Raw genomic sequence first — 15645 nt, forward strand, 5'->3', positions numbered from 1 at the left:
GCAAGATAATTGCCAAGGACACAATCCAGTATGCATCCTGTGACAGCAAGACCCTTTCTTCATGAGACCATTCACAAGATTAGTGTTGCAAAAATCACAGGTGAACCATTACTGCGCAGATCATCTTCACAGCTTGACACACAGTCTAATGTAATTGAAATCGCTTATCAGAACGTGAACATCTCTGATTGTAAAAGACATAAGTATTCTCAACATAAGCATCCACAACATGTCAGGGTCTGAGACAACTTAATGTAAGTATTCAGGATGGTTCAAAATGCAGGCAAGCTGCCTGGTCTGATGGTTACATCACTTACCCGAGAGCCCTTATCAGGAAAGCACTGGCAAATGGAGCAATCTCTTCCTCCACAAGGACCGATGTATTTCTTCCCACCCTGGAAACGGAAGCAGCTTCTTTAGCATGCGAGTGCTCATCTCTTAGTTGGATACATGCAATGCACAGCACAACAAGAACTCTGGGTTTGCCTAGCTCGCCAGAATCCCATGGTACACTCTTACCTTTGGATCCATGAGAAGCAACAACTATACTGACGTATTAAAAGGCAAAGCACTTACACTGGGGCTTCATAATCAGCAGGGCTGACTCTACCAGCAAATGGCTTCCAAGACTGAGGACTGGGGAAAAGACATGGTCCTTCTATAGTCACTTTGCTTTGGCCAGAAGCTTCTACAGTTTCTGTCTCCCAGGAAGGCTTCATGATGTACTAAGTTGAGAGCAAACTTAGAGTACGAACCAGACAGTTGAGCAAACCACACGTATACAGAGGCATCTAATTTAGCTGATGGGCTTGACTTTTTTCATGATCACCTTGCTCTGCCTCCTGGATCAACTGGCCTGTCTCCCTTGTAAAGTCCTTTCCAGGACCATTGTCCAGTACGGTCTCATGCTTCAGATAAAAATTATTGCCAATACTCCAAGATGGTTCCTCGAATGTGTCTCTCAACCAGAAAACTTCTGAACCTAAATAATTGGTGCCCTCTCCCCATTTTTTAAGCTGACTTTTCTGCATTAGAGAGTCAACACACACACACACACACACACACACACACACACACACACACACCCCTATGCTCTTTGGCAAGAATCGTCACTTTGTTCTCACAAATGCTGATTATCCAGAACCAGTGTCATCAGCCACTTTAGTACAAAAGTGTAGTCCCAGAGAGACTGTAAGTAGGTCCCTTAGAAGAAAGGGTCATACAGTGTGCCTGCATTCATTCACAGGGGCTATGGGTTGGATGGGAGAAGTGGACAGGTGTTGGTCAAAGATGCCCTAGGTGGTGGGAACTGAGGGCATGGACAGGAACATCAAGTCAGCACCAGAGACAAACTGCCTAACAAACATGCACATAGTAATTGCACATTTCTGTAATTGACATTTTTTTTACTACTAGGGATTGAATCCAAGGATGCTTTATCACCAAGCTACATCCCCAATTCCAATTCCCAGTCCTTTAAAAATTTTTTTAATTTGTTTTATATGACAGCAGAATGCATTACAATTCATATTACACATACAGAGCACAATTTTCACATCTCTGGTTACATACAAAGTATATTCACACCATTTGTGTCTTCATACATGTACTTTAAATAATGATGTCCATCACTTTTCACCATCATTTCTAACCCCATGCACCCTCCCTTCCCCTTCCATCCCTCTACCCTATCTAGAGTTTGTCTAATCCTCCCATGCTCCCCTTCCCTATCCCACTATGAGTCAGCCTCATTATATCAGAGAAAACATTTGGCATTTGTTTTGGGGAGGATTGGCTAACCTCAGTTAGCATTATCTTCCCCAACTCCATGCATTTACCTGCAAATGCTACGATTTTATTCTCTTTTATTGCTGAGTTATATTCCATTGTGTATACATACCACATTTTTTTAATCTATTCATTTACTGAAGAGTATCTAGATTGGTTCAACAATATAGCTATTGTGAATTGTGCTGCTATAAACCTTGATGTGGCTGTATCCCTGTAGTATGCTGTTTTTAAATTTTGGGGGTATACAACAAGGGGGGGGTGATAGCTGGTCAAATGGTGGTTTCATTCCCAGTTTTCCAAGAAATCACCATACTGTTTTCCATATTGGCTCTAATATGCAATCCCACCAGCAATGTGTGAGTGTGCCTTTTTCCCACATCCTCGCCAACACTTATTGTTCTTTGTATTCTTAATAGCTGCCATTCTGACTGGAGTGAGATGATATCTTAGAGTGGTTTTGATTTGCATTTTTCTGATTGCTAGAGATGTTGAGCATTTTTTTCATATATTTTTTGATGGATTGTATATCATCTTCTGAGAAGTGTCTGTTCAGGTCCTTGGCCCATTTATTAATTGGGTTTTTTTTTTTTTGGTGTTTAGCTTTTTCAGTTGTTATATACCCTAGAGATTAGTGCTCTATCTGATGTGTGAGGAGTAAAAATTTTCTCCCAAGATGGAGGCTCTCTATTCACCTCACTGATTGTTTCTTTTGCTGAGAAGAAACTTTGTAGTTTGAATCCATCTCATTTTTTATTCTTGATTTTAATTATTATGCTAATTCTTATGACCTAATCTGACATGATAGAGATTAGGGCCTACTTTTTTCTTCTATTAGATGCAGGGTTTCTGGTTTAATTCCTAGATCCTTGATCCACTTTGAGTTGAGTTTTGTCCATGGTGAAAGATAGGGGTTTAGTTTCATTTTGTTGCTTATGGATTTCCAGTTTTTCCCAGCACCATTTGTCGAAGAGGCTGTCTTTTCTCCAATGTATGTTTTTGGCACCTTTGTCTAATGTAAGATAATTGCAATTTTTGGGGGTTAGACTCTGTGTCCTCTATTCTGTACCATTGGTCTACCAGTCTATTTTGGTGCCAATACCATATCATTTTTGTTACTATTGCTCTGTAGTATAGTTCAACGTCTGGTATAGTGATGCTACTTGCTTACTTTTCTTGCTAAGGATAGCTTTAGCTATTCTGGGTCTCTTATTTTTCCAGACGAATTTCATGATTGTTTTTTCTATTTCTATGAGGAATGTCACTGTGGTCTGTATTGGAATTGCATTAAATCTGTATAGTGCTTTTGGTAGTGTGGTCATTTTGATAATATTAATTCTACCTATCCAAGAGCAAGGTAGATCTTTCCATCTTCTAAAGTCTTCCTCGATTTCTTTCTTTAGGGTTCTGTAGTTTTCATTGTATAGGTCTTTCACCTCTTTCATTAAGTTGGTTCCCAAGTTTTTTTTTTTTTTTTGAGGCTACATCCCCAATATCCCCAATTCCAATTCCTAGCCTTTTTTTTTTTTTTTTTTTTGAGACAGGGTCTTGCTTAGTTCCTGAGACTGGCCTTGAAATTTTCATCCTCTTTCCACAGATTTCCCAAGTCACTGGCATTACAGGCATGTGCCACCATGCCCAGCTTGATAGATGTTTTTAAACTGAAGTTTCTAGACCAATGTATAATAGGAAAACATAACACAGCTAAACCGATATTTGTAGTTCAGATGGAAGACATATAAACATACATATATGTAAAACATAATACATATAAATATGCATGTATATATGAACACATATAGACAAACATACATATACATAAATGTGTATGCATGCATGTGTCTGTGTGTGTGAGTGTGTGTGTGTGTGTATGTGTGTGTGTGTGTGTGTGTGTGTGTGTAAGAGGGAAAGGAGTTTTTCCAGAAATGCTTTTCAGTCACACAATTTCAACTTCTTTGGGAGAAAAGTATGCTCAGACAAAATCCCAAATAAAATATCTATAAGCATTAATGAAAAAGGCATCTTTATAAATAAAATTCTCCTGGGTCATTAAAAGTATGTAAGAATTTGAAGCTTCACAAGAGCCAAGCAAGTAGATAATTTAAGTTAAAAATGTATTTGAAGTTTCTGAAATATATGCCCCTTAAATTTTGAGTAACATTGTTATCTACAATACCTACATTCAAAATACTGATAAGGTTTTTAAAAAAATTAAATACCCAGGGCCAACTTGGGACAGCACTTAAAGTAGCTAGTCTGAACACTCGGGTCATTTAAGGTTGGGATTCATTACTGTGTGTTCAGTGAAATATCAAAATAACCAGAGGAAAAAAGGTCAGTTGATCAGATGGCTTGATAATGAAGGGTTTTTTTATGTATTTATTTTTACTTATCTTTGCCAAGCATCACTGAGATGTTTTTAGCAAAATTACATCACAAAATAGAGTCAGTTTAAAATAGATCAGCATATTCTAATAAAGCAACACCTCAATAAACATTTATAAGGGAACAGTGAATTCACAGGGGAAGAGTCTGACCCTCAAAAATAGATTGCATAAACCCTTTGAAAAAAAATAAAGACAGTATCTCAGACAACTAAACATTCAAAATATGAACTACACTGACGGGGAACACACTTATACTCTCAGGAAACCAATGTTACTTTTTTTCAAAGAGAAAAACAGGAAAAGTCATCTGCTTTATCTTGGGCATTTTAAAACAAATATTTGCTGCATAAAAAGTTCAAGAAAATAAGTTAATTTCTAGAAGAATAGCCATCTGCCCTAAAGATGGACCTCAATTTTCTTTTTTATACAACAAACAATATAGGCCCAAAATAAAAAATTCAAATAGTGCAAAAAGACTGTAACAGGAAAATAATTTTTTTCCCCATCCTGGACCACGTTCCCTACAACAGAGGATCAATCACTTTACATTGGTGTCCAGCAATGAATCTGCTGAGAAAGAAATCAGAAAAGAATACATAGGAACAAACCTAATCAAGGAGGTGAAAAACTTTTTCAATGAAAAACTAAAGAACATTGAAGAAAGAAGTTGAAGAAGACACAGATATGGAAAGACCTCCCATGTTCATGAATAAGATAAATTAATATTGTTAGAATTAATGCCATTGAAATGGCCATACTACCCAAAGCAATATACAGAGTCAATGCAATCCCCATCAAAATGGTGTTTTTTTACAGAATTAGAAAAAAGTAGTTCTAAAATTCATTTGGAAAAATAAAAAACTCAGAATAACCAAACAAGTCTAAGCAAAAAAAAAAAAAAAAAAAAAAAGAAAGAAAAGAAAAAGAAAGAAAAGAAAAAGAAAAAAAATAGTGCTAGAAGAATCACAATTCCTGACTTTAAATTATACTACAGAGCTATAGTAACAAAAACTGTATGATACTGGTACAAAAACAGGCACAAAGACCAGTGATACAGAATAGAAGACACAGAGACAAATCCGCACAGATGCAGTCATCTGATTCTTGACAAAGGTGCCAAAAACATACATTGGAGAAAAGACAGCCTGTTTAACAAATAATGCTAGGAAAACTGGTTGTCCATCTGTAGAAAGATAAAACTAGACCCTTATCTCTCACCCTGCACAGGAAAATCAACTCAAAATGAATCAAAGACCCAGGAATTGGAACAGAACTTAAGCAATTCCTAGAGGAAAATGTAGGATCAATACTCCAGCACACAGGCAATGACTTTCTCAACAGGAATCCTAAAGATCAGGAAATAATGTCAAGTGTTAATAGATAGGATGGCATAACATTAAAAAGTTCCTGCACAGAACAGGTAACAATAAAATGTTAAGGTAGAACATGCATATGGGAGAAAATCTTTGCTAGCTCTTCTTTGGACAGAGAATTAATATCTAGAATAAAGAACTCAAAAACTTAACACCAAAAAGCCAAATAACCCAATTAATAAATGGGTAAATGAATTAAGCAGGTACTTCTCAAAACAAGAAATATAAAAAGTCAACAAATATATGAAAAAATGTACATCATTAGCAATTAAGAAAATGTAAATCAAAACTACATTGAGATTTCATCTCATACCAGTCAGAACAGCAGCCATGAAGAATACAAAATAATAAATGGCAGAGAAGATGAAGATAAAAAGGAATACTTTCATACTGTTGGTGGGATTGTAAATTAGTAAGCCACTATGGAAACCAGTATGGTGCTTCCTCAAAGGACTTCCTCATATGGAACTGCCATATGACCCAGCTATACCACTTCCCAGTACTTGTTCGTAAGAATTAAAGTCATCATCATACAGTGATCCCTGCATACCTGTGTTTATGGCAGCACAATTCACATTAACCAAACTATGGAACCAGATGAATGGATACAGGAAATGTGGAATATATACACGATAAAATTTCATTTAGCCATACAAAAATAAAATTATGGCATTTGCAATATATATAAATAACTGGAGACCATCCATCATGTAAAGCAAAATAAATCAAACTCAGAAGGTCAAGGGTCATATGTTTTCTCTCATATGTGTAAGCCATAGAGGAAAAAGGAAAAGAAAGGTGTGGGCAGAGTAAGGGTCTCATGAAAATCAAAGGGAGATCAGTAGAGGAAAGGAACCAGAGAGTGAGAGGGAGAGAGGGAGGCAGGAAGTGTGAGGGAGTGATACGGGCCAAATTATGTAATTATATTGTGTGCATATATGGATATGTAACAACAAATTCCACCATTATGTACAACTATAATGCACCGATTAAAAATCTGAGGGAAAAAGAATGATTTAAGAGACATAATAACCAAATGGGTACTTCTTGTTTGTACCATGAACAAATCAACTATGAAAAGACATCTTTGAGACAATAAAGGAAATTTTAACTTAAAAAAATGGTGTTTGGGTATTAATAAGCATACTCACAACACAATCTCTCACACACACAAGCACACATGTGAACAAATGCACATACACACACACACACACACACACACACACACACACACACTTTCAGTGATTTTTGACCTGCTTTTATTATTACCCAGTGGTATACTGCCCAATACTTTGCCACTTTCACATAATCAAATGTCTTCATAATCATTCTGACAGAATGTATATAGCTATCCATTACCAAAGGATCTTAACTTGTTCAACCACCCTCTACTGAGGAACGTCGATATTGCATCAGTTTGTACCTCTACCTTTAAAATCTAATCATCACATCCACTCCTGTGTGACCACAAGCCAGTGGGAGGGTCCAGGATAGAACAATCCTTGGTTCAGGAATTATATTCATCGGCATGGAATATAAGGATCAAATGAAGTGAAATTTAAGACTTGGTAGACTTAGAAAACAAAAGAATATGATATAAAAGTAAACTCAGAAAAAAATCAGGTAAGATCCACAGCAGTCAGCCATTGTTCTCAAATGCACATGAACCAGCCTTCCATCCCGCCTTAACATGGAAAAGACTGAGCCTTAGGTATGTTAAGGAATGAATCAGTGGCAGAGTCAAAAACCAAGGGTGCCTGTTCCTTGACCCATGTGCTGCCTGCTCCCAACTGGTAGGAAGGAGAGAACAAGGTTAATGACCTGCTTCCATTTGCTTTGGAAAGACCTAAGATAATCTGAATCTCTGAAATTGGATTGGGTGGACTCAAGCCAGTCCAGTTGTTTAAAGATCAACCTGAGTTACAGGCAGCTCATAACTTGATTTTCCAGAAACTTCTGAGATTGGGTTTAATAACTTAGATTCTTTAGTGAAGAGGCAGAAGTAAGAGGGCTTATTACAGAATGTTCTAGGCTTATCTTTCTGCAGAGCTAAAATGTTCAAATTTAACCTTATATTTTCTGATTTAATCTTGATATGGCCCAGCTGCCTCTTGTCTGTCTCCAAAAAAATGTTTTTAAGAAAAGGTTATGTTAATTATAAAATAAAAAACAATCCAACACCCAGGCAATTCCAAAAGCAATCTTGACCACAAAATATTGAAGAAACCTTAGAGTTACTGTAGCTAAACCTCCATTTCCCAGATTAAAAAAAAAAAAAAAAAACTGAGCTCCAGAAAGTGTTTAAAAATATAATAAAACAATACATTCAAGAAAGTGAATTCTCAACATGCAGTCAGTGTAAATTAATGTACTTACTCCATATACATGTTGTACAGAAAAGAGAATAAGTATAAGGTACCTGCAGAAAAACAAAAATTCATATTAATTTTAAACCATTCATTTTCATGCAAAACAAACTAAAAAGATAAAGAATAAAGGAGTTAATCCCAGAAAGCTTTTTATTTCTAACAGGTTAGGACCACCAGCTGATTGTCCCCAGTGGCCAGAGAGATGTTCTGCTCTCTCTGGATGTCAAGATGACTGTTTGTTCCTCTTTTTAGTCAGTCAAGGAAGCAGGATGGAAGGTAATGTGGTCCTCCTGAGCCTTCTCTCTACACCCTCTAGTCCTTCCTCTTGTGAAAATACGTGAGAAACACCACTGAGAGTCACAAAGCGTGTGCCTGGGTGTGACCCTGATTAGGACATGGGCAACTGGGGCAGATCTAGTCTGTATTTTCTCACTTTCACCCTTCTCCCAGCCATTCTATTGGAATTCATGATAATTCCAATAAAGTCCAGTTGACATTTCAATGTAGTAAATAAGTAAGTTAGATAAAAATTTGAAGGAGGTGTTAAACCCAGGGAATAAGCTTTAAATCAAGTTGAACTCGTATTTACAACCACTGCTTGTTAAATGACTTCTTAACTCTTGGGACATTTGTAAATAGGACATTTGTAAATAGGATATGTTGTATCTCTTTTTTTTAAGTTTATTTTTTTAGTTGTAGATGAACACATTGCCTTTTTTATTTTAATTGTAAATGAACATAATACCTTTATTTTATTTATTTTTATGTGATGCTGAGAATCGAACCCAGTGCCTCACACATGCTGGCAAGAGTTCTTCCACTGAGCCACAACCTCAGCCGGACATGTTGCATCTTATGGCAGTTGTGGTCACCACATAATCGCATTGAAACTGTGGGCACCTTTCACAGAAGATCTAACTCAGAAATGTTGGATAATATGCACCAGAGCCCTCAGGCAAAATAGCCTCCAAGGGCCCAAGCATGTCAGATATGAACCTCATTACTGTCCCTTCACCCTATACTGTTTGTCTTTCTCACTGACATAGATATTTTTCTTCTAAAAACCATCCATAATTAAGGTTCTTTTGCAGTTTCCTTCTATCCACTCCACATAAGACATGACTACATTTCTGAAATAAACAGATTGCTTCCCACCACCCACTCACTCTTCCTTCATTTCCCATAAACGCATTTATCACCTTCAAAACTTTTTGCCTTCCTGCTATTTAAGTCTTAATCCTCAACACCTTTTAAGTCATATTTAACAATCTCCTATTAGCTTCCTATGGCTGCAGCAACACATCCCCACAAACTCTGAGGCTTAAAGAATGCAGATTTATCATCTTGTACTTTGGGGCATCATAAGCCTAATATGGGTCTCAATGGTGAAAATCAAGGTGTTTCAGGGGAGAGTGTGATCCCCTGCTTTCCCAGACTCTAGGGGCCACTAGCTTTCCTTGGCTCGTGGTCCATTCCATCTTCAAAGCAGGATGAGTGTTTCTCTTGCTGCATCCCTCTGGCCTCTGCTTCTGTAGTTACATCTCTCCTGATGCTGATCTCCTGCCTCCCCCTTTGACTTCTAAGAACACTTGTGATTATATGGGCACACTCAGATGATCTAAGATCAACTATCCCATCTCAAGGTCTGCCAATTAGCAAACTTAATTCCATCTGTAACTTTAAACCCCCTTTTCAATATAACATAACATAGTCACAGGCTCCAGAGATTAGGGTGTGGATGTCTCTGGGGGTCATTAACCTGCCTACTGCACTAGACAAGTACTTTGTCCCAACTCTACTAGTTGTAGGGACCCTGCTGCTCTGGGCCTATAAGGCTTTTGCTATTCAAACACAGTGAGTAAGAGAGCAGGAACCCAGAGCCTTTAGTTGTTCAGCTTCCCACTGGGTGACCTGGGAGCATTTCAGGGAGGGTGTTGTCTTTAATAATGAGTCATATTCAGCAGGCAAACGCTTTAGCTTTCTGGAACCATTTGGCTTTTTGATACTGAGGCATTTAGATAATCTACAACTATAAAACAAACACTTAGGAGAAGTTATTTGATAAAAGCAGGTGATCACACAGAAGACACTCACCCGGGATCTGTGACCAAGGGCTTGGTCCATCTGAAAGACACCATGTGCACAGGGGCTTTACAGGCCAGCCTAGGGACTGGAAACTTCTGCCAGGCCTCTCTTCTCTTCTGGAAGACTCGCTGGCAGGTGAAGTTCTGTGTCCTGGGTTAAAATCTGCATGTGTTAAATGTAAATATGTTTCTTAAAACACAGTGTGCATTATAATGTTGAAAATAATTACTTTCATTATTCATAGTAACAGAGGTATTTGGCCATGAAAATAAGTGAAATATTAATATGGGCTACAATGTGAACGAAGCTTGAAAACATTATGCTAAGTGAAAAAAGGCCAATATGTATATATGTATATAATGTATATAAAATGTATATAAAATGTCTACACTAGGCCAATCTAGAGAAAGAGAAAATAGATTAGTAGTTGTTAGGAGGAATGGAAGGGAAAATTAGGCAACTGTAGGATTTCTTTTGGGGATGATGAAAATTTTCTAGAATTTAGGAAGTGGTTATGGTTATACAGCATATGGACATAATAAAAACTGCTGGATTATAAACTTCAAAAGAGTTAAAATGGTAAACTTTATTTTTTGAACTTTACCTCAATAAAAAAGGAGAAAAAAATATTTTTAAACTTGACTCAAAGAACCTTTTATTTGATCAAAGATCTCATTGGCCCCGAGAATTGAGATGTCTCTTATTTAAAATCTTTGGCTGTAAAGACCTGTCCTTATTGGAACTGGTAGAGAGGGGAAACCAGGAGTGTCAAATGTTGCAGGCTATTTTTAAATTTCCGGATAAAAGCTGGGTAAATTAATTCAATGCTGTATTTATGGAACATTAGTTTTCTGAGTAAGTGGTAGAACCACATTCCACGATGCTGTTTCAAAACCAAATAGAAACAGAATAACTCTGAATACCTAGATCTTTTCCACCCCTAAATTTATAATTTTAAGTATCTTTTTTTAAAAATCACATTCTAGAAGCAAGTCTCAATAAAAGTATTGTTTTAGAAGGAAAACACAAATTGGTTTGAGTCGTTCAAATTGTATTCAGTAATTAAAACAAATTGAAAACAGTCTAAGATTTAAGAAAGCCAGAGATACTTGTATTTTAATCCAAAATTAGATATATGATGCAATTAATCTCTACACATATCCACACATATTGTGATAAAGGGTTGCCATAGTCATCTTCCAGGGAAGACAGACTGTGGTCTAATCCTAGGATTTTCTCAATACATTTTCATTGGATACAGGTATAGGCCAATCTGCAGAATCCCAGTGGGTCTCCCACCAGCCAAAGAGAGTGAAAGGGCAAGGACACTGGGAGCATCCTGTGCACTCTCAGCACCCTGAATTTAATTAGCTACAAACCTTAGGACAACAGGCTGCTGCTGTTTTTATAACCCACAGGCTTATCTTCGGGGCCCCTGTAGTGTCTGCAATATATAGTGAGTGCTCAATATATCTCTGTTGGATGAATTAACTTGTAAAAGACACTTGGGACCTTAGGGATGGGAGACAAGTATATTCAATGGGGCAGCTGTTAAAGGCTATGGAGAAGGCTAACTTGGAATACACATGAGGCTGTGGAGAGAGAAATCATATTGACCTTGGGGGAGGTGAAGAGAAACTGACACTTTGTGGTTATTTGTAGGGTCCTCTTCAGAGCATTGCCCACATAAAGTCAGTTAACTCTTAACATGATTTCGAAAAAGTATTATCCCCATTGCACAGGAAAAACAAAGGAGATTAGTTTATGTACTTCATACAAAGTCACAGAGCCATAAGTCACTGCAGAACCAGGACTTTTCTCTCTGGTAAGTGTTCCTTCTCTCCAGTGACACTCTGGCATGGAGGACTTCAGATTTCTCTCCTCTTATCCTCCCATAAGAATTTTGAAACTATGCACCCTGCCCTTCTTTTTCTTCTTAAGTTAACATTTAAAAGCTTTCATCTTCTCTTTAAGTAGTTGCAAAGCAAAGGATTTCTGAAGTATCATTAATGGTGACCTTTAAAATAGAACTGTTCCAGCATTATTTTGATATATCAAATGCATCATAATGCCACAACAATCTGATTTTCACCCCTATAAGATTAAAACAATGCATACAAATTCTTTCACAGGAATTTCATTTGGCTTGTTTTTAAATTTTGAATACATATTTCCATGCCACTCCCCGACACATTTTAATGCAGCATATTTTATACTTGAAAATCTTATATTGATCATTATCATACTTCTCTGCAACAAAAATGTTTATAAAGTAAATATTTTTTATTTCCTATGATCATAGTCCTCTAAGTTTAATTTTTCCTGCTGGAATTGATTTTTCCTTATAATTGTTAGATACATATATTTTTTCATCAAAAACAAATTCACATATTGTTGATCAATTATTAAACATCAAAATAGTTGTATTGGAAATGCAGGCTCTTTGTTTCTCAGTCCAGTCAGCTCTAGACCAGCAGCTCTTCCTACTGAAATTGACACAGTTTTTAAAATAATATTTCCTTCTTTATTTCCAAATTTGAACTGTTCTTGAGTTGTATACTGTAGTTTGAAAGTCTCCTGCCTCACAGAATTCATGTGTTGAAATCTAATCCTCAGTGTTTTGATATTAAGATGTGGGGCCCTTTGGGGGGGGGCGATAAGATCATGAGGCTGAGCCCTCATGCAGGGTATTTGTGCCCTAGAAGGGTCTGGGGGAGCTTCTTTGCATCTTACTTCTGCCATGTGGGACTGCAACAAAGAGGAAGCCCTCTCCAGACACCGGATCTGCCAGGACCTTGATTTTGAACTTCCCAGCCTCCAGAACTGTGAGCAATTTCAGTTGTTCATAAATTACTCAGTCTGCGGCACTGTGTTATAGCAACCCAAATGAACTAAGACACCCATCAAGATTAGTGTCGTACTTCATCATCAAGAATTATTTTTGAATTCACTACCAGCTGTAAGCCTTCAAGTGTGATGACAGCTGAAGTTGGAAACAGTGACCAGAGGCCGTCATAGCCGGTAGGTGGAGCACTTCCTGTTTGAATGGTCCTTCCTTTGTCCTTACAGAGGGTTCTTCAGTTCTGGGACAAAGCAGGGTGGCAATGTCTGGGATGGATGGGGAGAGGAATGTGCCTTTCTTTTGAAAAGTAGGAGAAGAAACAGGGTAAGAAGCTTGAACAAAGGCAGAGCAATGCTATGAAAGAATGTACACGGCAGCTGAGCATCTGGAAACAGGCTCATTTCATTAATTGTCCATAAAATTAATTACATAACTCTTGAGAATCTCGTTGCTTCCCAAGGATCCATGTGCCTCAGTTTGAAGATCTCTGTTTTAAATGAGCTGTCAACGGTAAAAATCTGTACTGTTCACTGTTTCAACTGGAACAGACCTTAGAAACCCATGACCATGCACGTCTAGCCCAAAACAAACTACAAAGGAGTCACAGAGAATTTTTTGACCGTTTTCCTGCCTGCAGTGCAGCTACTAGGTCACAGCTGAGCAGAGCCCCCGTCTCGCTGTCAGCCCGACACTGGGAACAGCCATATGCGCTGTGCTCTGTGATTCACAAAATGCGATCACGCATGTTATCCACAGCCATCTATGAGCCGCTTCTTTGTTGCAACCACCTGTGTTACAAGCCTAAGAATGTTTGCATCCACCAAGATTTTGACTGCACCAAACAAAAATAGCCCCTCACTCAGAATAGCATCCCTCTAACCTACATTCCCACCAAATTAATGGCTTTTGTCATGTGGGATTAGAGGGGACAGAATGTTTCTATTCAAGTTTGTCACTATTACAAAAAAACAACCCAAGTGCTATGCCACTAAAACATATGCAAACAACAGCTTTAGGAGACTGCCTACACAGGAAACTTCTGGAGAGGTTCTGTGCCTTTCAAAAGGACGTGCTTTATTTTTCCAACTGTTATTCTCAAGAAGGGACCATTGTCTATAGCTCCCTCAGAGCCCCACCTTCAACCCAGCCCCTGGAGGCACAGACAGGCTTTCCACCACCTGGTCCTGTCTTCCCAGCCACACAGAAAGGATCAGGATAAACCACTGGACCAAAGGTGACTCCATGCAACAGTGGCTTAGTGACAGACAACTGTGACTCTGGGCTGGGAGGCAGTACAAATAGAGACTGAATGGAGAGGCAGAGGAGGGATGGGGGTGCATCAAGAAATGATTAGAGGGGCTGGGGTTGTGGCTCAGTGGTAGAGCACTCGCGTAGCACATGTGAGGCCCTGGGTTTGATCCTTAGCACCACATAAAAATAAATAAATAAAAGAAAGATATTGTGCCCAACTACAACTAAAAAAAATATTAAAAAAAAAAAAAAAAGAAATGATTAGAGGTAGAGGCCAGTATTAGAGGGCTGGGGAAGACCACGGCAAAGTGTAAGCCTGGATTTAGAGAAAATAGATTCTCTGAGTAAACGTAAAATGCTGTTTTCAGAGAGGAAAATTCAAAGAAAAGAATGATTTTGTGGGGAGGATGAAAGATGGCTGGAAGCTGCCCACTGTGCTAAAGCCATAAAAGTCAAGTCACTTTTCTTGGGTGAGTGGACCTGAGGACCCCCCCAACACCCAAGTCCAAGGAGGCTCCACCCAGCAGGGGGCTTGCCTCCCCTCTCTTTGAGGGAAGCTGAACATCAGCACCTGGGCCTTCGAATCACCTGTTCACTGACCCCAGTAAGGTCCAGAGGCTCTTTCCCATAGAAGACAGAAGGCAGTAAGTTCTAGTACGTATGTGCAGCAAATATCATCTTGCTGTCTTCTTCCCACTCCCTGAGATTATTTTTTCCCTTTCACTTCTTTATGAAAAGTCCTCATCTCCAACTCTTTCTGGTCTGTGTCCAGTACTAGAGTCACTCCCAAATGCTAGGTTTGGGAACAAGAACTGAGATCTTCCAAATCAATATCTCTACCAGGGAAATTTGTTTTCTCTGCAACAGTATCCTGAGAGGAAATACACCCAGCTGGGCTCTCCTCTATGGAGGTGAGGAGAATGGCCAAGACAGTGGGGGCAAGATGAACGGGAGACTGAGGATTGGACCTTTCCAGTCACAGAGAGCTAACAAAAGCTTAGTGTCTCTCCCTAAGCAACATGAAATCTTTGAGTTCTGTTTAATGATTTTGTTTTTGTTTCAGTAAAATAATCAATTAACTCAGTGACTACTTGTACTTTCCTTTTGATCTTCTGACACTGAGCTATCTGAAGACTCTTTCCAAGGATACATTTTTCTGATGGTCTGAACACCTATTTTATACACCTTTCTCTTTTCAAAATATAATTATTTGGGGGGAGGGGGATAGCAGGGATAGAATTCAGGGGAACTCATCCACTGAGCCACATCCCCAGCCCTATTTTGTATTTTAGAGACAGGGTCTCCCTGAGTTGCTCAGCACCTTGCATTTTGCTGAGGCTGGCTTTGAACTCTCCATCCTCCTGCCTCAGCCTCTTAAATCACTGGGATTATAGGTGTGTACCACTGCACCTCACCAAGGTAGAATTCTTTAAGGCTTGGGTCTTATAAACAAATAAGCTCAGAGGATAGGACACTGCTCCCAGGAAAAGCAAGACATACCTCGGTTACCTGCCCCTCACCTCTGCATCTCCCTGTAGTTCCTACCCTTT

At 38.5% G+C, this 15645-nt stretch overlaps 1 protein-coding gene across 1 annotated transcript in view; it reads right to left on the reverse strand.

Annotated features, from left to right (window-relative positions):
- COL4A4 (collagen type IV alpha 4 chain) overlaps positions 1–15645 on the reverse strand; it is a 135693-nt gene that overhangs the window by 111557 nt on the left and 8491 nt on the right. Inside the window, exons 3-5 of the mRNA XM_081260757.1 lie at positions 10012–10164; positions 7925–7967; positions 318–395 (exon numbers count right to left, since the gene is read on the reverse strand). Coding sequence (XP_081116883.1) covers positions 318–395; positions 7925–7967; positions 10012–10055 — 165 coding nt within the window. The 5' untranslated portion in view covers positions 10056–10164. The remainder of the gene's footprint in view (positions 1–317; positions 396–7924; positions 7968–10011; positions 10165–15645) is intronic.

This window comes from Spermophilus citellus (assembly GCF_964194105.1).
Source record: "Spermophilus citellus genome assembly, chromosome: 11".
NCBI classification, from domain to species: Eukaryota; Metazoa; Chordata; class Mammalia; order Rodentia; family Sciuridae; genus Spermophilus; species Spermophilus citellus.